This window comes from Lepidochelys kempii, chromosome 5, assembly GCF_965140285.1.
Source record: "Lepidochelys kempii isolate rLepKem1 chromosome 5, rLepKem1.hap1, whole genome shotgun sequence".
Classification (NCBI taxonomy): Eukaryota; Metazoa; Chordata; order Testudines; family Cheloniidae; genus Lepidochelys; species Lepidochelys kempii.
In genome coordinates, this window is record NC_136384.1 from 112,047,305 (window position 1) to 112,071,809 (window position 24,505).

The following is a 24,505-nucleotide window of genomic DNA, read 5'->3' on the forward strand; positions in this document are numbered from 1 at the left end:
ACCCATTTCCTTGCTTTACTTACAATTTTTGTAATCTTAGATGCTTATTTCAGGTAGGGTTTTAGGAGAGGTTTTTTCCCTGCCTGGTCCCTCTCTGTTTCCCAAGAGAGCACAAACAAAACCTCTCCCCACAGATTTGAAAGGATCTTCTTCCCTTATTGGTCCTTTTGGACAGGTGCAAACCAGGTTATTTGAGCTTCTTAACCCCTTACAGGTAAAGGAGGGATTTTATGCTACCCTTAGCTGTATGTTTATGACAGTCCCTCTCTCGGAAATCTGCAGAGTAGCCACCTGGGCATCTGTACATACCTTCACGGAACGCTATACGATTCCTGGAGACTCTGCTTCCAATGATAGCTTTGGCTCTACCGTATTATCATCTATAACAGACTGGACTCCAAAGCCCCCTCCCATTAGGGATACTGCTCGGGAGTCATTTACAGTGGAGAACCTGTAGGGACACTACTCGAAGAAGAGGAAGTTACTCACCTTGTGCAGTAATGATGGTTCTTCAAGATGTGTGTCCGCTGGGTGCTCCACAACCCACCCTCCTCCCCTCTACTTCGGAGTTCTTGGTAAGGACTCTGCGGTAGAGCAGGAACTGAAGGGGATTCGCCCATGCAGCACTAATTGGCCTTGTGATAGAGCATGAGGAGGGGAGAGCACATGGGTGGGCTGAACAGATACTGCTACCAAACATCTCCGATCAGAAGCGCAGGGACACACATACACCTACAGTGGAGCACTATAGGGGGGGACACATCTAGAAGCACAATCGTTACGCACAAGCTGAATAATTTCCTTTTCTGTCAACAAGGGCCTTAAGTAACCACGCAGGGATATGGATTTTTCACACCCCTGAGTGATGCAGTTATGCTGACCTAATTTTCTCATGTGGACCAGGCCAAAGAGAAACAACGCCTATCCATTAGCCTGCGAGGCAGCCTGCAGGTGGCAGTGCCTTTTTGGAAGCAATCTGCAGCCCGTCTCTAACTCGAGCACCCTTTTTGTGTCTGAAGATTCAATGTCTGTGGGCTCGGTGGTACTCACATAATGACTACTGGGTGCAATTTAGGTCATATAGATGTCAATAGAAGTCTTTCCATTACAATTGGCATCAGCTCAGGTCCTAAATTCAAATACCCTCACTGTATCTGCGTGGCAGTTCCTTAGATATCAAAATGGTCGATGTTACAATTGGAAATAATGTTGAGGTCGGTTTTAAAAATCTGGTGTTGGTCACTACTGACGCGGGACAAATTAGAAGGGGCAACTTAATATTTTTTGCAAACTCTCTCTTTTCCTTGTATTTTATGTTTTTCATCCCTCCAACTCTTCCCTGTTTCTTCCCTCTGTGGTTCGTTCAAATGCAGGAGTTTTCTTTTGGGCTCCTGGCTTTCTCTTTAAGCCTTGGTTGCTCATTATCACCTGTATCAGACTACAGCACCGTCCGTAAAAGTATCACTATTTCAGAACATCACAGCACTGGAAACTAGTTTTTGTTGTAAGATCTCCAAATTGCTCTGCTGCCTTTAACAGAATATGTACATCATATAGCTAAAGGAGCAGGGGAATTAGCACACTGCTTGTCACTTACAGCAGTCAGCCTTTTGTGTGAGGGATAAACTAAGTCCAGTGAAAGGCAGAGGAATAAAGTTGTTGATGTCTGCTATTGAAGAAGAATGGAGAAAAGGGAAAGTCTTCAGGGGGCACAAATACTATTAGCAAGTATTGGCTTGCCGGGGTAAACACCATCATTCAATGCCCAGTAGGCTCAACAAAAGAAAAGTTCACAAAGACAAAAGAATCTTACTTCCAAAGGGGAATTTAAATGGCTTAGGGCCAGATCCTCAACTGGTGTAAAGTGATGTAGTTCCAATGAAACCAAATTAATGATGCCAGCTTTCACCAGCTGAGGATCTGACCCTGAAACTTTAATTTTAGGCTGCTCTTTCCTTCACATTTATGAAAAATATTGTACTATGGCTTCATGCTGGAGACTTGGTTTGAGTTCCCTTCTCTCAGCCATTCATTTTCTATTATTATTTTCTTTAAACTGCATTCTCTCCTATATTGGACATTATTATTTAGGCTACTTTTCCTCTGGACAACAACTGCATGACAAAACATAGAGCTGGGGCTGACTGAAATGCTCTTGCTCCCCCTTGTGGTGAGGCTTTGGAAGAGTGGCTTTGCACATGTTTGCACCTGCATCTTTATATTTCAGTTTTTGAAGTGTTTGCCAGCTTGCTGTAACCTTGGTTTCATTACCTGTTTCCTTGGTGTAAACTGTGTAAGCCACTCATGTAAGAAGGATACACAAAAACAAAGTTGCTGCTCATTGAGAGGTACATTTCTTCTCATCCTCCCCCATCCAATTTTCTCTGTACAGCTATAACATTTGGTTTCAATACATTTATGTTTAACTTGGAAGCTTTAGATTAAAGAAGAAAGGAAGAGTGACCTTTCTGTACAGGTGGTCAGAGAAGGACATTTATAGATGTTCTGGACTCTGGATGTGCAAAGTTATCTGTTCTGTCGCAAAGGTAGCTGCAGATTATACAGTTGTGTTACAGACCAGATCCTGCAATCCTTGGTGGTACTTATTCAAGTAAAATTCTCTTTGACATGAATGAGAGTTTTACCAGAGTAAGAGCTGGGTAAGCCTTTCAGGATTTGGCCCATCTGAACAGCCATGCAATCATCTGCAAAGAAGTGAATTAGTGTAGCACAGTTGTCAACTGTCGTGATCACAAGCATTGCCATAGCTGATATTTTTCTTAAAGTCCCAGCTCCTGGGGTCATGTGATTATGGGAGATCTCACTTTCATTAACCAAAAAAAGGCAAATTTCTAACCTCATAGTTGCAGATAAAAGTTTGAAAATGTGACCACGTGCACCCAAAAGGCTCAGAAAGCAAAGAAAAAGAGCTCCAACCTTATTTTTTTAAAATCTCCTGGGGGCGGGGAGGTTTGTTTTTTTGAAGCCTGGCTCATGATTTTTGAATGATTGGGGTTGGCAGTGCTGGTAACATGAAGATGTGATTCAATGTAAGCATCCTGAAGTAGTGCAGCTACTGTATTAGACTAGAAAGCAGAAATACCTATTATAGAATAGATTGTGCCTAAATTGGGGTGGCACTGAAGGCAAGTGCCAAATGCTGGCAAAGTCAGCTGGTGGTGCAGCGGGGATGGAAAACAGGCAGAGCACCCTGATGCTGCAGAAGTGGGCAAGCTGTTCTCTTTCAAGCTCTGACTGCTTAGCACTGTATGTTGCTTATTGGCCCCACGAATCATTTAGAATCAGTTAGTCATTGAGACTTCACACAGTGCCTGTCTAGTCCCTAGAGATGTGTTCATTCTCTGTGCCCCTGGGTCCTTGTCTTTCTGCTGTGACTGACAACAAAATTGCCAATTGTATGATGGTTTTCATGATGTGGGCACATTACCACAAGGATTGTATCAAGACCACCAGTTCCTTCCGCCTACGCTACTGAACAGCTGTCCGATGGCAAGGAATTACGTGAGCTGGGATGGCTTTAAACCACTGGTTTAGAGGCAAAAGTCTCTATCCCCTGAGCCACCCAGTGAAGACAGAAGTATCCTTGTTATGTGAAAGAGTACAGAGATCAGAGGTGGAGCCTGTCTGTCTTACAAACTGGGATAACTGACAGGCAGACTTCGAACCTTATTTAAATTCTTGTACCCTGTCCTTGCCAGTTGACTTGGAGTGAAGTGGAAGGTGGGGTCACACATTAATAGTCAATTGCAGCAGGTCTGGGGGATTTCAAAAGGTCACTTTGTATCTTAATACCCTCCAGAAATAACTGACCTCTTCCAGTCTAATAGATTTCTTACCACAGAACGTACAGCACCCTCCCAACTGCTGCAAACCATTAGTTTGTTGGGAAGATCTACCTTTCTGAACATATAGTCACAGATAAACATTCATTCATTCAAATTCCTGTCGGGGTAACAGCTCCAAGGAAGAGTCTTCTCAGCCTATATCAAAGGATTAGACCTGTGGTTCACAAAATGTCATCTATTGACCACTCATGGTCTGTAGAGCACTTGCTAGTGGCCCATGAACAGCTGGCTCATCACATGGTGCTGTCTCCTGTTCCATGTTCTCAGCTTCTAAATCACCTTAAAAGACAGTAAAAATACATTCAGCATGTTCCTAAATATTACTTTGCTCTGTAAGCGATTGCCACAAGAATGTTATATGATCGTGATTGGGAGGGTGGCCCACAAGACAGTTGCCATTTTCATGTGCGCTTCGCACTGTGAAAAAAGTAAAAGAACCTTGGGATCAGACAGCAAATTGGAAGTTGACGGAGTTATTGAAATTTGAACCATAGGCGTGGAAATCTGAAAAATTCTCTAGCCAGGAGTAGCTCCACTAAATCAACTGCTTATCCTGATGTGTATCTTCCCTGTTTATCTGCACAGCATTGTAAAATGCAGAACATTCTTCAGTGATGTTACATAGAGAACAGTCAATGAAGGTGAGACAGTCCTACGCAGGTGGTGGTACCTCCATCCTGGTGCTGCAGAGGGGGGTGTTCTGTTCCTTGTATGCTGCCCCTGTGTTAGATCATGACATGAGAAGAAGCTATAGAAAAAGGTGTCGTTTCCCTCTGCTAAATTAGACTGAAAATCTCATAAGAACCAGCTTTCTCTTAGGATTTCCAGTGGTGCTGCCTGCTTATAGTCAGAACACAAATCCTGCTAGAAAAGCCTCCCTCAGAAAAGCGTGGCCCTTCTGTTTCCAGGCCAGGGTGGATCCAGGAAATCCAAAGGCATTTATTTTATCTTTAATATATATTTTAATGTATTGAAAGAGTTGACCAAACTCTTTTGAACCTCAAAAACCCTTGGCCAGGAAGTTTGGTTAAAGGCTTGTTTTGATTATTATTTTATCCCAACTGTTTTGTCTGTCCCTAGTAGTAAAACCTCCATCCAGCTCCTATTCTTTTTAATGCCTTTCCAGGTGTACCTGAAGCAGAAGTTACTTGGTTGAGGAATAGGATCAAGCTGGCCCCTGCCTATCATCTGCATGATGGCTCATTGCTGATTGCAAATGTAACTCTGTCTGATCAGGGGTTATACTCCTGCAAGGCAGCCAATCTTCGTGGAGAGGTGACTGAAAGCACACAGCTGCTGATTCTTGGTAAGCTACAGAAATGCACGTTGTCTATGGAAGGGCTATTTGTTCATGACATTTCCCACGTGTCACTGTAGTCACGAAACCTAGGCACCAAACAGATTTTTGTCTTCGAAGCTAGTCAGAGGACATAACAGAAGAGAGAGTAATATAAACCACTTTGTGTTCCAGTGAAAAAAATTGCTAATTGTGTTAGCAGCCTACATAAGCAGGAACAAGACTGTCTTCATTTGTGGAGAAGGCAGAAGATATTGGAATAGGGAGGGGGGAAGGGTACGTGGGTTAGAAGAGAAAAAAAGAATAAGCTAAAAAAAATCTTTAATATGTAATTTTCACACATTCAGATTTTATGGCTAAGGAAAGAACCAGTCCCCTCCCCGACCATTCCCCAAAATGGCACCCGTGAAATGAAGGCAATATCCTGTGTAATGCTCCATCTCCGAGAAGCAGCCCCCCCCGGTAAAACACTGAGTGACACTGAGCAATTTCACACCTCACTAACAGATGCATAAACCCTGTGCACTTTTACAAAACAGTAACTCAGTTCATTGAAGGGTGAAGTTTACTTTGTCTTGGGTTTCACGGTGGCAGGCTGAATGTCTAGCTGGGTGATTTAGAAAGATATTGTCAGGCCCAAAGCATGGATGGAAGTTTTATCCGCGGCTGATTTATTGTGCTTGCTGATGTATTTGCCTCCCTAATAACACATCTGTGTCATTTCCTGCTGTCTGAGAGATGAAAGATCCGGCAGGACTATGTAAACGCTACTGTACGTTGGGTAATGAAGCGTGCACGTTTTGTAACCATGTACATATTATTGCAGCAACACCATTAAAAAGTGTCCATTACAGAACTCTGTTTTCAGGGCTTATTATATTGCCTGTTTAAATCTCAACTATTCAACCTTGCAGGGTGAACCTAGGCCCTACAGAATCTGCTGCCTCAAAGCCTCCAGTTCTTGGGGAAGATTTGAAAGTGAAAGTTCTCAGTCTTAAGGACAGCGCTACAGCCTCTGTTTGATGTTCACATGGGTCCCATGTGACTTCAGATCAACCCTAGAAACTTGATCTAAAAATTATCTGCCTAGATTTTAAAAAATGACAACCTGAGTTTCATCTTACAGGTCATAATTCTCACATGGCTTCCTTTTCCTGCTCACGAAAAATGGCTTCTTTTTTAAAGATACAATGTTACTGTTGTTTTGCCAGGCAGCTTATACCCATTTGTAGGCAAATCACTTTCACAATCATTTTAATAAAAAGAAATAGTGTGAAACACCTGAGCCATATATATGTCATAATGAGTACACATAACAGTAGCAACCCTGGCTCAACTTGCAGCCCCATTTAACTGAATGGGAAGGGGCCACCATTCACTTACATCAAGTTTAATGTTTGTAGTGTTGTTGTAGCTATGCTGGTCCCAGGATATTAGAGAGAGAGAAGCTGAGTGAGGTAGTATCTTTCATTGAACTATGTCTTGACCTGTTTCAGAGTAGCAGCCGTGTTAGTCTGTATCCGCAAAAAGAAAAGGAGGACTTGTGGCACCTTAGAGACTAACCAATTTATTTGAGCATACGCTTTCATGGGCTACAGTTCACTTCATCGGATGCATAGAATGGAACATATAGTAAGAAGATATATATATACATACATACAGAGAACATGAAAAGGTGGAGTAGGAGGCTAATTAATTCAGATGAGCTATTATCAGCAGGAGACCTGTGTGAGCTCAAAAGTTTCTCTCTCTCGCCAAGAGAAGTTGGTCCAGTAAAAGATCATCCACTTTCTCTCTCCTCTATCACATTTACTGTCACTTAAATGACAGTGGTGGGGAAAACAGGAAACAAAATACAAAAATTGGATCACTGTCATCTTATAATTAATAATGGGCCAAATCCTACAGTCCTTAGGGACTGATCCTGTGAAAAGTGATCCTCACGCAGACAGTTACTCTTGCACAGAGTCCCATTGACTTCAGTATTACTTGAGAGTAGCTGTATTCACAGTAATAACTCTCTGCAACTTGGGCTCTTAGGCATTTGGAGTTTTGCCTGAGTAGCCTTCCAGATTTGGCTCAGTGCTAAAACAATCCTGAATTATGACCTTATCCAAAGTCCTTTGAAGTCAATAAAGAGGCTCCCATTGGCTTCAGTGGGCATTGGATTAGACCATTAATATTGTCACTGTGATTTGAGACTTCTCTATGTGGCAAGTTTCTGGGTGGCAAGCCATCGGGTGAATCTACATTGCACCAGCTTGCTATTCAGTAAAGTCTCATGTGGACACAGCTACAGAGCAGTGAAAGTCCTGGAGTGTGGCCTGGCATACTTCAAGCAGTAGTGTGCTATGACTAGATACTGTATTGGCTGTGCTGTGTGAATTTCCCATCTGTTCTGAGCGACTCTATCTGTTAGTGAACTAAAGGAGCCCTAAAGGAGTATGAGAAATGGGCTGAACATGCAAAATTCAGATCCAGATGTTCATCCAGATCAGGGGCATATGAGGGGCTCCTTTGTTAGTGAACTAAATGTGCTGCAGTGCCTAGCTAGTCACAGTAAGGATGCTGTAATAGCCTTAATGCAAATTTTCTTAGCATTTGAGGGCTTGTGCCTGACCCTGAATTATTATTTTAACCTCTTCCCTGCCTCCTCATGTGCCTGACACATCAGGCAAAGCACACCTCTAACGCTGTCCAGTACTGCCTAGTATGTCCCCTTTGGAATGTTGATGATCCAGCACAGCAAATAATGTGACAGCTGAGTTAAAACTTCCTCAATACCTTATCCGCTATGGTGTTCTTTGTCATCTCAGTCTCTCAATCTGTTTCCAGACCCCCCACAAACCCTCCTTCAATTAGAAGACTTGACAACAATGCTTTTAATCTCGGGGCCGGATATTCCCTCAGTGCTGACCTCTCCTTCAGGAACAAGGTTGGCGCTAAATCCTGGAAGTTCTGTCCTCATCGGTAAGTTGATCTCTAAAGTTTGTTGGATAAAAGTATGAGAAATGGGCTGAACATGCAAAATTCAGATCCAGATGTTCATCCAGATCAGGGGCATATGAGGGGCTCCTTTGTGCTGGACACTGTATATACACGAAGTAAGAGCCACAGGAAGTGGATGTAACAAAAAGATGGATGAGGGAGTCAGGATGAGGTTAAAGGTACTCTAGATTGTGCTTCGGTCTCCTTTTCCTCTCCACATAACTACTGGTCTCTACTTTTCAGTCATCCATTCCTGTTGTCCTTTCTGCAGGGTTTCTCCCAGAGCTTTGTCCATTTCTCTACATTTACTTTGCTCTTGCAAGCTGTTTGTTTCATTGTGGTATTTGTTTTAATCTTCTGTGTGCTCCAAGCTTTACAAGCAAATAATTCTGAATGAAATGATCTTCTTCTTCCATTATTTCATTCTTCTCCACCTTCTAGTTATAACGTTTCTGTTTTGTCTTTCTTTCCTCTGCACTCCAACCCTTACCGTATATTGTAGAGTGTTTTCAGGCCTATGGACACAGTCTGTTTGCAAAAAGATTCTCATTCTTTTCTTGTTATTTCTAAGCTCCCTTTCTTCCAATATCTTGGAGGTCATATTTAATATGAGGCTCAGTTAAACAACCAGCTTCTCAGGCAGCCTTATCATGACTCTCACTGAAATCATCGAGTAGTTCAGTACTGATTTTTAACCTGGCAGAAGCAGGATTGTAAATCTTTAGCAGAGGATCTGTACCTTGTCTCAGTGCTGATAAGAATGATTGTATTCCTTTCCACAGGCCTCCTACCAGCTCTTTGCTTACATTCAATAGCAAATATTTCTATAAGGGGAATTTTTATTTACATTTTTATTTTTGTTTGGGATTTATTTTTCCCTCAGTGCTGACATCTGTGTCCATCTGTAATTGTTTCTTAGCAAGCTGCTCTGGATTGCATTTGTGCTTCCACCAAACCTGCAGTTAAGGAGCTCTTTTGGGGGGGAAATATCTGAAGGTATTTGATAGCATTCAATAAATCATTTCAGGTGTGGTTTTATTGCATTCGCAGTCCTAGGACTTGGTCACTTCTGTTTCATCCATTTCCTCTCAGGTTTTCCAAGCAAAATCTTTAGAAGTTTTTTTGTTGAGATCTGAAAGTGATAATGCACCAGTCATAAAATGTGTTTTGCATCTGTCTGTACATAATAACCTCTACTTTAGTCTCATGGGGCCATATCATCCCCTAGCCTGCTGCTCCTGCTTAGGGTACAGGAAACTCCAGGAGTTCCCAATATCAAGCCAAATTTATTCTTGATGTACTTCTATTTATTCTGTGGAGATACACATTGCTGAAGTTGACCTGATATTATAAAAACATAAGAAAGTTCTTGATAGATATTCTAATAAGAGATGGGCTGGGACTGAAGTATCCAGTCTGCTAGAATTCATACAGATACAACCAAACTGTCCATATGTAAGTGGGTGACACAACATGGCATAGCCAAAACATGTGTGCAAAGCATTCGATACACATGCAAATTATCCAATTATTGTCTGCAGTTAGCCACGTATTGTCCTACCTGCATTCAGCTACAGATAGACCACTTACTTCTGCAAAAACAATTGGCCCACACCTCAGCCATTCTTTTAACTGACACTAGATTAATTTTTAGGATTTTGTCAGCATGGACTAGGATAAAAGACTCCCTTCCCTTTTGCTCCCAAATTCTGTTTCTCTGCAACTATCTAATAGACACTCTATCTCCATAACCCCTCTCTACAGCTACCCCATCTGGCTGTCCCCTCTAGTCCTTCCTATTCTGTAATCCAGAAGGTCCATTTTAATGCCTCCTAAGCATTGAGCCATCTTCTACACAGAGATCTCACATGCTCTGGATGGTGATATTCTAATTTAATTCTAAAAGACTTGATGCTGAGAGGGTGTGGTGAATGAAGAGGATGCTGTTGGGAATTGCAAGGAAACAGGAAGCTGGGAGTCAACTGATTGAGAGACAGGATGTAAGTGGAGAATCCTCTCAGGGAAAAGTTGGGTATCATGGAAGTGAAGGATTCAGTGAGGAGAAGGAGTTAAGAGACAAGAGAAAGAAGAGAACTTCGAAACCCTTGGGTAAATTCTGATAAGTATCCAGACTTCTCAGGATTTACGTGAAATGAGAATCTGAATTGGTGAGGTTTGCCTGCTACCTCGTTAAACACAGCTTCCTTAACAGGAAGAGGAAAATATGTGAAGCATGAGAAGGCTAAATTTGCACATTGAGAAGAAGAATGTACTACTTAATTGAATGAGAATTAAAAGCTGAAGGACAAGGCTTGCAGCCCGTCATTTATGCTGCATACGTTCTTCTAGTGTGTCTGCCCCAATATATTTTCAATGACTACATGGATCCATTTGCCATCCCATCTCAACCCCTGTGGACCTCCCTTGTGGTAAAGCTCTGAGTCTTGGGGCCACAATGTGGGTGCCAAGTTTTACAGGCTGCTTTTCACCAGGTGAAAGAGATCCTTCAGTAGCACACTTCCCAACTGTGTCATTTTGGCTGCAGGGGCAGAGAGGGAGTTCTTTTGGGGCTTCATCCTTTTCCCATTGAAGTCAGTGGCAAAACTCCCATTGAGCAGGCCCTTAAACAATGTCCTTTTCAGAGGTCACAGAAGCAAACCACCTTTAGAGGTGAAGGGACAGTAGTCTCCATAGCCGTGCCCACCAGCTGTCTAGTTAGCACCCCATGGTTATCTTTCTCAGGTAGTGACCAGAGGGTACCATTGCTCCTTATCAAATCATCAGTAAGATGCATCCAGCTATGCATCCATTCTCCCTGCAACCCTTTTATGGTGCCCCTATGGCAGGCCCTGCTCAGCTATCTACCAAACTCAGCTCCTACTATTAAGGACAAGATTTTCTCATAGTAGAACCTGCAGCACCTCTCAGTTTGGGAACTTACCCAATTTTTATATGAACTGAAACTGGCAATGAGTGATGAGCCATATATTACGTATGCCAATAATTTCTGGTTTACTTAACTTGTGGCATGTGCAAAATAAGATTTCATGTCACAGGTCCAGTTCTTTGCTTTATATTTCCATAAGTGCTTTAAAGTGACACAAACTTAGCATTTCATGGAAAACCAATAGAAAATTAACATTTATTTTTATATCTGGGAAACAGTAGTAAATTTCTGCAATTCCACTTATTTCCTTTGAAAGTTTTCAGATTAGTCCCTATTCTACAAGATTTTCTGTGAGGAATACAAAAATATTTTTATTTTGGACACAGTTCTTCAAAAATTGACCACAAGATTACTATGAGGGAGATAAGCAAGCAAAAAGAGAAGCTGTTACTGTTAACTCTCACATGCTGGGATTTTATAACCATATTTGTGGCCACTTGGCACTTTTCTAAGCCACTATCAAAATGCAAAATTATTTTTCTGGATTGAAAAGACAATTTAAGATTAATAATAATACACTTCAACTAGAATTCCTTTACCTACAGTCCCAATAAAAACTCATGCAAATTAAAATAATTTTAATAACTAAGGGCCTCATGCCAGATACATTTGCTATCAAACATTGATTTGCTATCAAACATCAACGAGTAGTCGCTTTTACTTCACTGGGACCTATTCGTGGTAATAAGCACTATACGTGGAGTTTTCAAATGTGCCTATGTGGGAAGTGTAGACACTACAGTGATGAGAGGTGTTCTCCTGTCACTGTAGGTATTCCACATCCCTAAGAGGCAGTAGCTAGGTCATCAGAAGAATTCTTCCATCAACCTAACGCTGTCTACACCAGAGGTTAGGTTGGCTTAGCTACATCACTCAGGGGTGTGGGTCAACTTTACTCTTTTAGTGTAAACCTGGCCTTACTACAGTGACAAGAAGGTTCTCCTGTCTCTGTAGTTAATCCACCTCCCCAAGTGACAGTAGCTAGGTTGACAGAAGAATTTTTCTATTGACCTAGCATTGTCTATGCCAGTGGTTGGCTGGCTTAACTATGCTGCTCAGAGATGTGAATTTTTCTGCACTGGAAACTTACAAGGACATAGCTCTGTCTCTCAGGGGTGTGAAAAATCCATACCCCCGAGAGATCTAGGTATGCCAAGCGAACCTCCGGTGCAGACAGCACTAGATCGATGGAAGAATTCTTTCAACAACCTAGCTACCATCTCTTGGGGAGGTGGTTTACCTACACTGATGAGAGAACCCCTCCTGTCAGTATAGCAAATGTCTATACTGAAGTGCTATAGCTGCAGTAACCATTTAAGTGTACTTAGGGTATGCCTACACTACAATAAAAAAACACTGGAATTTTTAAAACAGCCCCATGGAACCATTTGTAATGGTGTTGGGTTTTGTAAATATTAGGTCTGTCGATTAATCGCAGTTAACTCAACGATAAACCCCAAAAAATTAATCACGATTAATCACAGTTTTAATCTCACTGTTAAACAATAGAATACCAATTGAAATTTATTAAATATGTTGCATGTTTTTCCACATTTTCATATATATATTATATTCCATATTGTAATTGAAATCAAAGTGTATACTATTTTTATTACAAATATTTGCACTGTAAAAATGATAAACAAAATAAATTGTATTTTTCAATTCACCTCGTACAAGTACTGAAGTGCTATCTTTTTCGTGAAAGTGCAACTTACAAATGTAGACTTTTTTTTTTGTTACATAACTGCACTCAAAAACAAAACAATGTAAAACTTCAGCGCCTACAAGTCCAGTCAGTTCTACTTCTTGCTCAGCCAATCGCTAAGACAAACAAGTTTGTTTACTTTTAAAGGAGATAATGCTGCCCTCTTCTTATTTACAATGTCAACAGAAAGTGAGAACAGGAATTTGCATGGCACTTTTGTAGCTGGCATTGCAAGGTATTTACATGCCAGATATGCTAAACATTCATGTGCCCCTTCATGCTTCGGCCATCATTCCAGAAGACATGCTTCCGTGCTGATGATGCTTGTTAAAAAAATAATGCGTTAATTAAATTTGTAACTGAACTCCTTGGGGGAGAATTGTATGTCCCCTGCTCTGTTTTACCCGCATTCTGCTATATAGTTCATGTATTATAGCAGTCTCGACAAAATGCAAAGAAAGTACCAATGTGAGATTTCTGAAGATAGGTACAGCACTCGACCCAAGATTTAAGAATCTGAAGTGCCTTCCCAAATCTGATCGGGGCGGGGTGTGGAGCATGCTTTCGGAAGTCTTAAAAGAGCAACACTCTGATGCAGAAACTACAGAACTCGAACCACCAATAAAGAAAATCAACGTTCTGCTGGTGGCATCCGATTCAGATAATGAAAATGAACATGCATCTGTCCGCACTGCTTTGGATTGTTATCAAGCAGAACACATCATCAGCATGGATGCATATCCCCTGTAATGGAGGTTGAAGCATGAAGGGACATATGAATCTTTAGCACATCTTGCATGTAACTGTCTTGCGATGCCGGTTACATCAGTGCCATGAGAACGCCTGTTCTCACTTTCAGGTGACATTGTAAACAAGAAGCGGGCAGCATTATCTCCTGTAAATGTAAACAAACTTGTTTGTACATAATTCTATGTTTGTAAGTTCAATTTTCATGATAAAGAGATTGCATTACAGTACTTGTATTAGGTGAATTGAAAAATACTATTTCTTTTGTGTTTTTACAGTGCAAATACGTGTAGTCAAAAATAAATATAAAGTGAGCACTGTACACTTTGTATTTTGTGTTGTAATTGAAAACAATATATTTGACAAAGTAGAAAACATCCAAAAATATTTAAATAAATGGTATTCTATTATTAACAGTGCGATTAATCGCAATTAATTTTTTTAATCGCTTGACAGCCCTAGTAAATATATGTTTGGACAAAAGCTAAAATGTGGGCCAAATTTGACCAATTCAGCAAAATTCTGAAACTAACAGAACTATTATTAGTTGCTGTCCTAAAGTGTTTACTGTAGCTTGCCTTTTCTGCAGGCTGCTACCTATAGCTGCTAGAGAGCTGCCAAGAGGGGACTTTTCAGAGATACCAGACTCTTTAAAAAAAAAAAAAATTCTCAAGACATTGTTTTGTCTTGTTTTTAACTTTATTTTCTCACCACTTTATTCAGGCAACAAAACTGGAATATGTGGCTTATACTCAGGGGTGAAAATAACTTAAAGGACTTACCGGTACGCCGGAGTCCTGAGCAGGGGGTGTGGCCTCAACCAGAAGAGGTGTGGCCTGAACTGGAAGAGGCAGGGCCTTAAATCTCTGGGCCCTTTAAATCTTGATTTAAAGGGCCAGGGCTCCAGCTGCGGTAGCGGCGGCTGGGAGCCCTGGGCCCTTTAAATCACCCCCCAGCTACCAGCTGCAGAGGCGGCTGGGAACCCCGGGGCTTGGAGGTGATTTAAAGGGCCCAAGGCTCCATCTGCCGCTACTGCAGCAGAGCCCTGGGCCCTTTAAATCACTGAGGAGCCCTGGGGGCTCCAGGCTGCCACCGCTACCCCGGGGCTCTGGGCTCTGACAGAGCTTTAAAGGGCCTGGGGCTCTGCTGTGGTAGTGGCTGCCGGAGCCCTGAGCCCTTTAAATCCTCGCCTGAGCCCTGCTGCCCGAGCCCTGGGGTAGTGGCGGCGGGGATTTAAAGGGCCGGGGAGGTAGCGGGGGCTGGAGCTCCGGGGCCCTTTAAATCCCTGCCAGAGCCCCGCCGCCACTACCCCAGGGCTTCGGCAGCAGGGCTCAGGTGGAGATTTAAAGGGCTGGGGCAGTAGCAGCGGATCTCCGGGGCCCTTTAAATCCCCGCCGCCGCTACCCCAGGGCTTTAAATTGCCATCTGGGAAAGCCGGTCCCAGTACGGCACACCAGCTCTTACCGGTACACCGTACCGGGGCGTACCGGCTTACTTTCACCTCTGCTTAAACTGAGCCAGGCTGTGATTCCTTTACTCCTAGTGGTGAGAGCAGTTACCCACACAAGTAGCTCTATGGAAGATACTGCTGGGTGTCACCACAATCTGCCCATCCTTTGGCTCATAGGCAAAATGTAATCATAAGAGTAACCTATGGGCCAGGTCTGAGCTGCCATCAAACTACAGAGTGCAACTTGGGCCATGGTGTGTAAAGAGGGCTTAAAGGGCATCTTTGCACCCATGTTCCTACTTCTGCTGCTGTGTGCCTGACTGTTCCTCATGCATGTTTTTTTTTAAGTTCCTTTCCCCTTGAATTTAATAGTAAGAGATGTAGTAGATTTGATGGGAAACGCCTTCTTACTTGCCCATATGTGAGAAAACATGGAGGACACTCTACCTCGTGCTGAAGAATAGTGTCTTCTTGCTATGGTGCCTATTTTTGACTCTGGGGCAGGCTGTTTCTGCATTGGTGCTTGCAAAGGTTCCCCCAGCTAGAAAGGAAATAAATCACTTCTATTGTTCATAAAGAGCTATGTTCCTCTCTGGCTCTGCCTTCTGGGCAAATAGGCAGACACACATTTTCTACTATGTTACCTCGATGGGAGCATCAGTCAGTCCTTATCCATATTTCTAGGAGTGGGGGCTTTCTTTAAGACCCGTGCTTTAGATCAAAGTCTTTGCCTGCCCACATGGGATCACTGGGATGCAGTCTCACTGGAATATCATTCCATGACCTATCCAAGTTTGGAGTTCAAAAAGTCAGCAAGCAGTTTTGCTTGTAGTGTGGTGTATTTTGACACAACAATTGCTGCTGACGCTTAATGCTGAAGAGATGTCACAGAGAAGTATGGTGGCAAGTGATGCTGTAGAGCGATATGCCATATGATAGCTGCTGCTGAAATGAGGTTGCCCAGTAATAAGGGGGAAAGAAGACTGATGTTTTATCCATGAGTAACATCATACCCATGAATGGTGGAAGTGAGCAAAACCCTTTTAAATGAATTGGGCAATGGACTCTCATCTCAAACTGTACCAGTGATAGCATGTTATGTGTATTTGTGGGACAGGAACTACACAAACTCATTCACACATGCTTGTATTCCATGTGCAAGCAAGGAGGCTGGTCTTGTAAAATACTGGGCATCTCCTCCAGGTACTGAACACATCAGTTCCCATTGAGTGAGGTGCCTGAGGTCCCCTGGAATTCAGTGAGGTCTAATGGTGCATAGATGTGTCTGAGAAGGCACTCAGCACCTGTCAGAATGCATCTCAGGGCAGCAGAGTTCATGCCTTCATTTATGAAGGGGCAGACATGGTAAAAGTTGCAGGTTTACAACAGAGACAGAATTGATCATTTCAGGCCCAAGATCATCATTTTCTTACATTAGAGAAGATGTCAGCTAGAAAGTCAGGGTCTCTCCTGAAATCCTTACTCTGGAAAAGCTGAGTTTTGTTGGAGTCAAACTTTGCTTGGGCCCTAAGTGAAGTTTGTAGAAGTAGAGAGGTTGCCATTAAAAATATAATATGTGTAATTCCCCAATGATTGTGGTATAATGATACCTCCTCATCGAAGTATAGTAAAATGCCATGGTAACAGCAGATACTTGGCATGGTGAATGCAGAATCTTTAATGGCTCCTTTTTTGTATACATGAGATATAATCTTTGCGTGAGGGCTTTTGCCTTCAGGCTCACTGGAGTCTGAAGATACATTGCAGATGAAAACAGTGATTAACTATCAGATGCAGAGATGACAGACACTAGAAGGAGGAAGAATATATTTTGACCACTTTTTTAAAATAGCATGAGGTTACTTGGCATCTGTTTCTTCATTTAAATATTTCCTTGTAGATTAGCAGCTTGTTGTTGCTTGGAAAATGGATATGAAAACATTTGATAAATCATTCCCCAAAGCATCAGTCCACAAGCTGCATGTGTTTTTTCAGATCAGCAGAAATACAATCTTCCTGATGTGTAGTGATTTTTGAAAATATAATGCACACCCGAGGATCAGTATATAGAAGGAGGGAGAAGCACAGCAGCATGCGCGATATATAATCAAATAAATGTTTTGGACGGCATTTACAAGGCAGCCACAGGAAGAGATGCTGCAGTTTTTTGGAATAAAGCTCAATCTCATGAATTTAGAGAGACTGGAACATAGGTACCATTTAAAATAGCTGGGAACTGAAACAAAAGCAGTAAATCCATCTGCTCCAGCCACTGCTTAGAACTGTGAGAAGAATTTAAGCATCATCCTAAAGAAGAGAGAAAATAGCAAACAAATGTTGGGTATTTTAATACCCCTGCTAATGATACCTACAATATATTCTGACACTGGTGTTTGTTGTGCCTGTCGGTGTATATTTTTAAAGCACACATTTCCATGGTACCTACATTCAGGAAGAGCTGGTCAAAAAACAGGATGGTATTTTATCATGGGGGGAGGGGGGAAATGAACTTTTTGGACAAAAAATAGAGTTGAAATTCTGAATTTTAAACATTTTAGCTCAAAAGCTAGCCAAAATACAGGATGCAACATTTTTGTGAAAATTCTTGGCCTTTATTTTGTAGTTGTTCCGGTTGATATTTCAATTAAAAATCTCAGTGTAATATTTTATTTCAAAACCTTTTTTTACAACTGTAGTTGCTGGTTCTCTAGCCAGCATATCTGGTGCTTTCACTTTGTTCTGGACTCAGCTGCCCTCAGATGTGCCTGTGCCACTCATAATGAAATCTCTGGGAGCCAGAGGGATGCCCCTGGGATGCAGTTTGTTTAGCAATCATGCTGTAAATGATGGCCATGGAACCTGTGGAGATTAATGCTAAGTGGTTGTAATCTGACTGGTTTTCTCAAAGCCAGTCTGGAGTGTATGGGTAAAGATCATAATGTTCTGGATTCAAATCTAGGAGAGCAACGCCTACCTTGAGGAGCCTTCACAGACCATCAGCCAAAGTGGGTATCTGAGAGCGTGAGAAGAGGATGGACCAGGGAACTGAATTAGAATCTTCCAACTCCGAGGCTAGTGCCACAGTCACTGGTCCATGACTTGTCCAAGGTTATGCAGGCAGAGTCTCTCTGTGCCTCCGTTTTCCTTCTGTAGTATGGGGGTAATAGTACTTCCCTACCTCACAGGGGCGCTGTAAGGATAAATACATCAAAAGATGGTGAGGTGCCCAGATACTCTGGGGTCATATAACTAGGAGCTCTAAAATGTGTGGCTATCACAATACACCCGTTCTTTCAATGGAAACCTGACCATCACCTCAGCAGGAGGCACTGGACTCGTTGGGGGGTGGGTCCAAACTATAACATGCCTGTTCAGTGTGGCATGCTTAAAACAATAACAAAGTTCCTGTCTGTAGGGGATACTGAACAATAACAGTAAAGTTAGATGGTGAAGTGTGCTTTTTATGACCAGAAAAGTACAATCGACTGTAAAAAGGAAATCCTGCTGTTCCATATGTATTGTGAGCTCCCTTGGTGACTTCCATATCAAATTTGCTCAGTTCACAGGTCAGAACAAGATTTTCCTAACTGCCAGCACTGTGAGCAAAGTCTTGGAAAGCAATCTCCTTTTGACTTTTATACCTTATTCCCAATGACTGGAGAGTCAGAACTTAGCTGCGAACTTTACTCTTGATTCAGGAGACAGAAGAGTTAGACTACAATTTCCTATTCTGCAAATAAACAGGCTCTTTGGTGGTGATGCTAGTCTGAAAAACCAACAACCCCCGTTTCCATCAGTAGAGAAAGCAGAATTCACTTGAAAGGTACAAATGGCTCAGTTGCGCCACAACAATATCTCACATGGATTTTCTATTGGAGTCATTCTCTCCTATGCTCTGATGATGTGGCAGGAGAATAAGGCCCATAGAGAGCAGATATCACAGGTTCAGTAGTTAGGTGTCATTTTGTGTAGTTGTTTTTCTGGATCTAGCTATTATTTATAGGCACATTCTCTTTACACAGTGTGATTAGACAACTAATTATAAATCTGCAAAAATTGAGACCTGGATTTTGCAGAACTCAAAGTTCAGAGGAGTTCAAATCCGGAAGCTTGGCTCATCCCTATTGTTAGTATTTTCATCTCTGGAGACTTGGGAGTATAGCTGGATTTGGTGAGGAACAGAAGGAGTTTGTTCGTCTCATTTGGATGTTGTGGGGTGTTTTGTGGTGAGTACAGTCCAGTGTGATTGGCTGGCTGACCAGGAAAGGCCCACACTGATGTATCAACACTTTCTTGGACTTAGAACATCAGAGTATCAGAAAATTCACCTTATTAACATGGAGTATCAATATTTGTTAAAAATCAGTGTGAAATTAACCAAAATAATATACTCTTTAATATAATCAGAGCTGTAGATATGAGTCCAATGCGAAGCTCTATGATATATGCAAAAGCGATTACTTCATCCACTTGAAACATCCAAATTTTCCTGAATACCTTCCTGTCCTGTTCCCTCCCCCAGCCCTTCCCAGTTCTCTCATGTAAATCTTCCTAGGCTTGGCAATTACTCTTATGATTAAAAAACTATAGATAGAAATACAGAATAATTTACACTGTGCACAAAGAAACAGAATAGGGAAAAGCTTATGTAATTATGATAAATCAGGTGTCTCGGGTCCCTTGTGGAATAGAATAATAGGACTGGAAAGGACCTCGAGAGGTCATCTCGTCCAGTCCCCTGCACTCATGGCAGGACTAATTATTATATAAACCAAGGAAGAAAGAACAGACAGAAATTGCGTATTAGGGGGGAGATAAATTCAGGAATATCTAAGGGACTGTTTTTCAGAACATTGTTGGGTGTTTCATTATTATAAGAAGTTGGACTTCAGTGCATTTTAAAAGCATGAATTCATTTTAAATAATGTTAGTTGAGCAATTGTAGATTGCATAATGATAACATTTCCATTCATATCGATTTTTAAATATAAATAATAAATCACATTGTAAGTTGTATATTTGTGAAGATCAAAGTTGAATACAAATAGAAGTTCACTGGATATATATTACTTCATAGGAACCATATCATTCATTCACCAATATGATGCTATCACTCTAATTTGATACTAAGCACTGGTATAAAGTAGGCTGTTGATTAATCGCAGTAAACTCACACGATTAACTCAAAAAAATTAATCGCAATTTAAAAAATTAATTGTGATTAATCACAGTTTTAATCGCACTGTTAAACATTAGAATACCAATTGAAATTTGTTAAATATTTTTGGAGGTTTTTCTATATTTTCAAATATATGGATTTCAATTACAGCACAGAATACAAAGTGTACAGTGCTCACTTTATATTATTTTTATTACAAATATTTGCACTGTAAAAATGATAGACAAAAGAAATATTATTTTACAATTCACCTCATACAAGTACCATAGTGCAATCTCTTTATCATGAAAGCACTACATACAAATGTAGATTTTTTTTGTTGCATAAGTGCACTCAAAAACAAAACAATATAAAACTTTAGAGTCTACAAGTCCACTCAGTCCTACTTCTTGTTCAGCCAACTGCTAAGAGAAACAAGTTTGTTTACATTTATGGGAGATAATGCTGCCCGCTTCTTATTTACAATGTCACCTGAAAATGAGAACAGACGTTCGCATGGCACTTTTGTAGCCAGCATTGCAAGGTATTTACATGCCAGATCTGCTAAACATTCGCATGCCCCTTCATGCTTTGGCCACCATTTCAGGGGACATGCTTCCATGCTGATGATGCTCATTAAAAAAATAATGTGTTAATTAAATTTGTGACTGAACTCCTTGGGGGAGAATTGTATGTCCCCTGCTCTGTGTTTTACCAGCATTCTGCCATATGTTTCATGTTATAGCAGTCTCAGCTGATGACCCAGCATGTTGTTCGTTTTCAGAACACTTTCACTGCGTATTTGACAAAACACAAAGAAGATACAAATATGAGATTTTTAAAGATAGCTACAGCACTCGACCCAAGGTTTAAGTTTCTGAAGTGCCTTCCAAAATCTGATCGAGAAGGGGTGTGGAGCATGCTTTCTGAAGTCTTAAAAGAGCAACATTCCACTGTGGAAACTACAGAACCCGAAAATCAACCTTCTGCTGGTGGCATCTGACTGAGATGATGAAAATGAACAGAATGGGTCTGCACTGCTTTGGATTATTATCGAGCAGAACTCATCATCAGCATGGACACACGTCCTCTGGAATGGTGGTTGAAGCATGAAGGGACATATGAATCTTTAGTGCATCTTGTGACGCCATCTACAACAGTGCCATAAGAATGCCTGTTCTCACTTTCAGGTGACATTATAAACAAGAAGCAGGCAGCATTATCTCCTACAAATGTAAATAAACTTGTTTGTCTGAGCGATTGGCTGAACAAGAAGTAGGACTAAGTGGACTTGTAGGCTCTAAAGTTTTACATTGTTTTATTTTTGAGTGCAGTTATTTTTTGTACATAATTCTACATTTGTAAGTTCAACTTTCATGATAGAGAGACTGCACTACAGTATATTTATTCAGTGAATTGAAAAATACTATTTCTTTTATTACAGTGCAAATATTTATAATAAAAAATAAAGTGAGCACTGTACACTTTGTATTCTGTGTTGTAACTGAAATCGATATATTTGAATATGTGGAAAACATCCAAAAATATTTATATAAATAGTTTTCTATTATTGTTTAACAGCGCAATTAGAGAGAGAGGTAAAATGGCCCTACAGCCAGTTGGCTTTTAGCTTATGTGGTCGAGACTCATGCACAAAGCTCCAAAGGTCCTAGCTTCAATTCCACCCACCGATAACCGGGCTCTGTTGGCATTAGAAGTGGGGGCTCATTCAGGATTTTAACTGGGAAGTCTCTGAAGCTCAGGACGCACTTCCTCAGCTTCTCCCTCGGGTGAAGTATGTAATCCCCATACCTCTGGGGTGTCGTATTCTGTCCCATCTAGTGGCACCGAGACCACTTAGACAGAGAGGTAAAATGAGTCTGCTCTACAGTCTTAGCTAATGGCCAGTTGGCTTTTAGCTCATGCAGTAGAGGCTCATGCATTAAGCTTCAGAGGTCCCGGGTTCGATCCTGCCTGCCAACGACCGGCATCTATCGGTGTTACAGTTGCTCTTCTTAACCACTCAATACTTGGGAGCATTTCATAGCTTGCATAGCACATGGCAATGTTTAATTAGCCAAAAATTAGGTCCTTTAAAATTCCTTTCACTGCAGTCCGTGGAAGTTTTGCTCAAACAAGGGCCTCAGAACTTAGCACAATGCCAATGACAGTGTCTAAATAACACACTTTTGGGTATAGTCATCTCTTATTATGAGATGGGCCTTTTCTGGCCTATTTCTTCTTTAGTCTCGTTCAGAACTTTGTTCATTAAAGTTCAGATTTTCAGTCATATTTCCTTTTTGCAGTCACAATTTTGCACTCACAATTTAGGTCATGTAGAGGGGTAAGTCCTTGATTTGTCAGACAATGACAGTCTGAATCCTCAACAATGGAGGCCCAGTTAAGGGTGGGTCAAACATTTAGCACTAAATGGCAACTCCCTATTGCTAGTAATTGGATTTTCCAATAGTATCTGTCTAAGATGGTCAAAACAGATCAAAATAAATGGTGGTGGTTGTGTTCTTTTGTAACACACATGACTTAGTTCCTGCAGATTTGACCAAATTAAACCAGGGACAGAGTTAGGTGGAAGACACATTCATATAACGAGGTTTGGACAGATTCTGATCAAATAAGACCTGAACAGAATGTATGTGTCCAAAACTTAAAATTAACCTTTTCAAAGGTTCAAAGAGAAAAAAATAAAAGTTCGATTACCCTTTTTTATTTTGTTTTTTATTTTCATTCATCTCTTCAGTTCTTGGTTCTTGCTGGGTCCAAAAGTGGAAGAGACAAAATGCCCTAAGAAAGTTTGTGGTCTCAGTGTGACCAGCTTCACTGGAAGCAGGAAACACTAGTAGTCTCTCACGAATTCTTGCTCCTGTGAGATTTCCAGCACAGTTTCCCAAATTGAATAGATTCAGGTAAACATTCAAACTTTTTGAGTTAAGCCCCTAAAAAGTCCTTTTCTTCCCTGCAAAACTTTATTCATCACTTGATGTTTCTTTGATGTGAATTCACTCATGATCAAATTAGCAGACAACACTAAAGCTGAAAAATGTTGCAAAGTGTAGTCAATTTTGGTGGACAGACCCAAAGCCGTGGTCTCCTCTACCGAGTTATGGCAACGCAAGGCAGCTTACAATGACCTAACTATGTTTCTACACCAAAATTTCACTCCCCCTAACGTAACTCACCCACTGCACCAACTTAATAATTCCAACTCCACTAGAGGTAAAGAGTTGATGTCAATGTAGTTAGGTCGACGCAGTGTGTGTGTAGACACTGTGTTGCTTACATCAAGTGTAGTTGACTTTTAGAAGCCGTCCCACAATACTCCACACTGACAATTTAATAGGCACAAGCATTTGGCCAGTCACCCCTCTGTCTAGACACACCCTCTAGAAGTGTACCCATCACATATAAGTGGTCTATCCAACCAGCCAGTTATGTTTTCTACTGTAGTATCTGATTCTTATGGAGTGTCCTTTATACTCTTCTAATATTAAAGATAATCAGAAAATGGGGGAAGGGCATTCTGCTGAAAATTTTGGCTTTTCATCAAAATGGAAACCCATATTCCAACATTTTTCCAGTTTTTAGCATCCAAAACACAAGAATATTTGCCCCAAAACTTCCAGACGCCCATACTCCAACATTTTTCCAGTTTTTAGCATTCAAAACACAAGAATATTTATCTCAAAACTGCCAGACACCCAAAAATTTGGCCAAAAACTGCACAGAAACCAAAACAATTCTGTTTTCTGATGAAATTTCAGGTTTTTGACCTGGCCAAAATATAGGAAATTCTTAAGGAAAGCTGACATTTTCCACTCAAAAATCACCTGTTCACTGGGAAGAAGATTCAAGGGGAAATATTTGATCAAATTTACCTATAAGTACTACTTTGTCTTCATGTAATAAGCACTGCTGTTGCTATAGTCAGGGTCTGGGATTAGAGCTGGGAGAGGCAGGGAAGTGGTCCGGAAGAGGATCTCCATTTTTAAGAACTGGTCAAGAGTGAAGCAATTTGGGAACCCCCTTTCTACACTAATGGTTCAACATGCTGCCATATTAAATAATGTTACGAGTGTCTGGGGCCATTTCTGATTAATACCATGTATGAGGGTTGCAACCCATGAGCTCATGGCTTTAAGCCCGTCCGGACTAGCTGGGCCAGATTCTGCTCTCACTCACACTGACATAAACCAGGTATAGCTCCACTACAGTCAATGGAATTGCTCTGGTGTAAAGCTGATGGGAGATCACAGTGTGGCCCTGTGTATCACAGTCTGGGCATCTGTCATTCTTTTGGCTCCTACTACAACAGTCAAAAGATCTTTC

General features: G+C 41.2%; 1 protein-coding gene across 1 annotated transcript in view; it reads left to right on the forward strand.

Moving 5' to 3' along the window:
- The window catches only part of ADAMTSL1 (ADAMTS like 1), a 268,482-nt gene that overhangs the window by 219,239 nt on the left and 24,738 nt on the right, over window positions 1–24,505 (forward strand). The window contains exons 22-23 of the mRNA XM_073345470.2: window positions 4,993–5,172; window positions 7,999–8,133. Of these exons, the coding sequence (XP_073201571.1) occupies window positions 4,993–5,172; window positions 7,999–8,133 (315 nt within the window). The remainder of the gene's footprint in view (window positions 1–4,992; window positions 5,173–7,998; window positions 8,134–24,505) is intronic.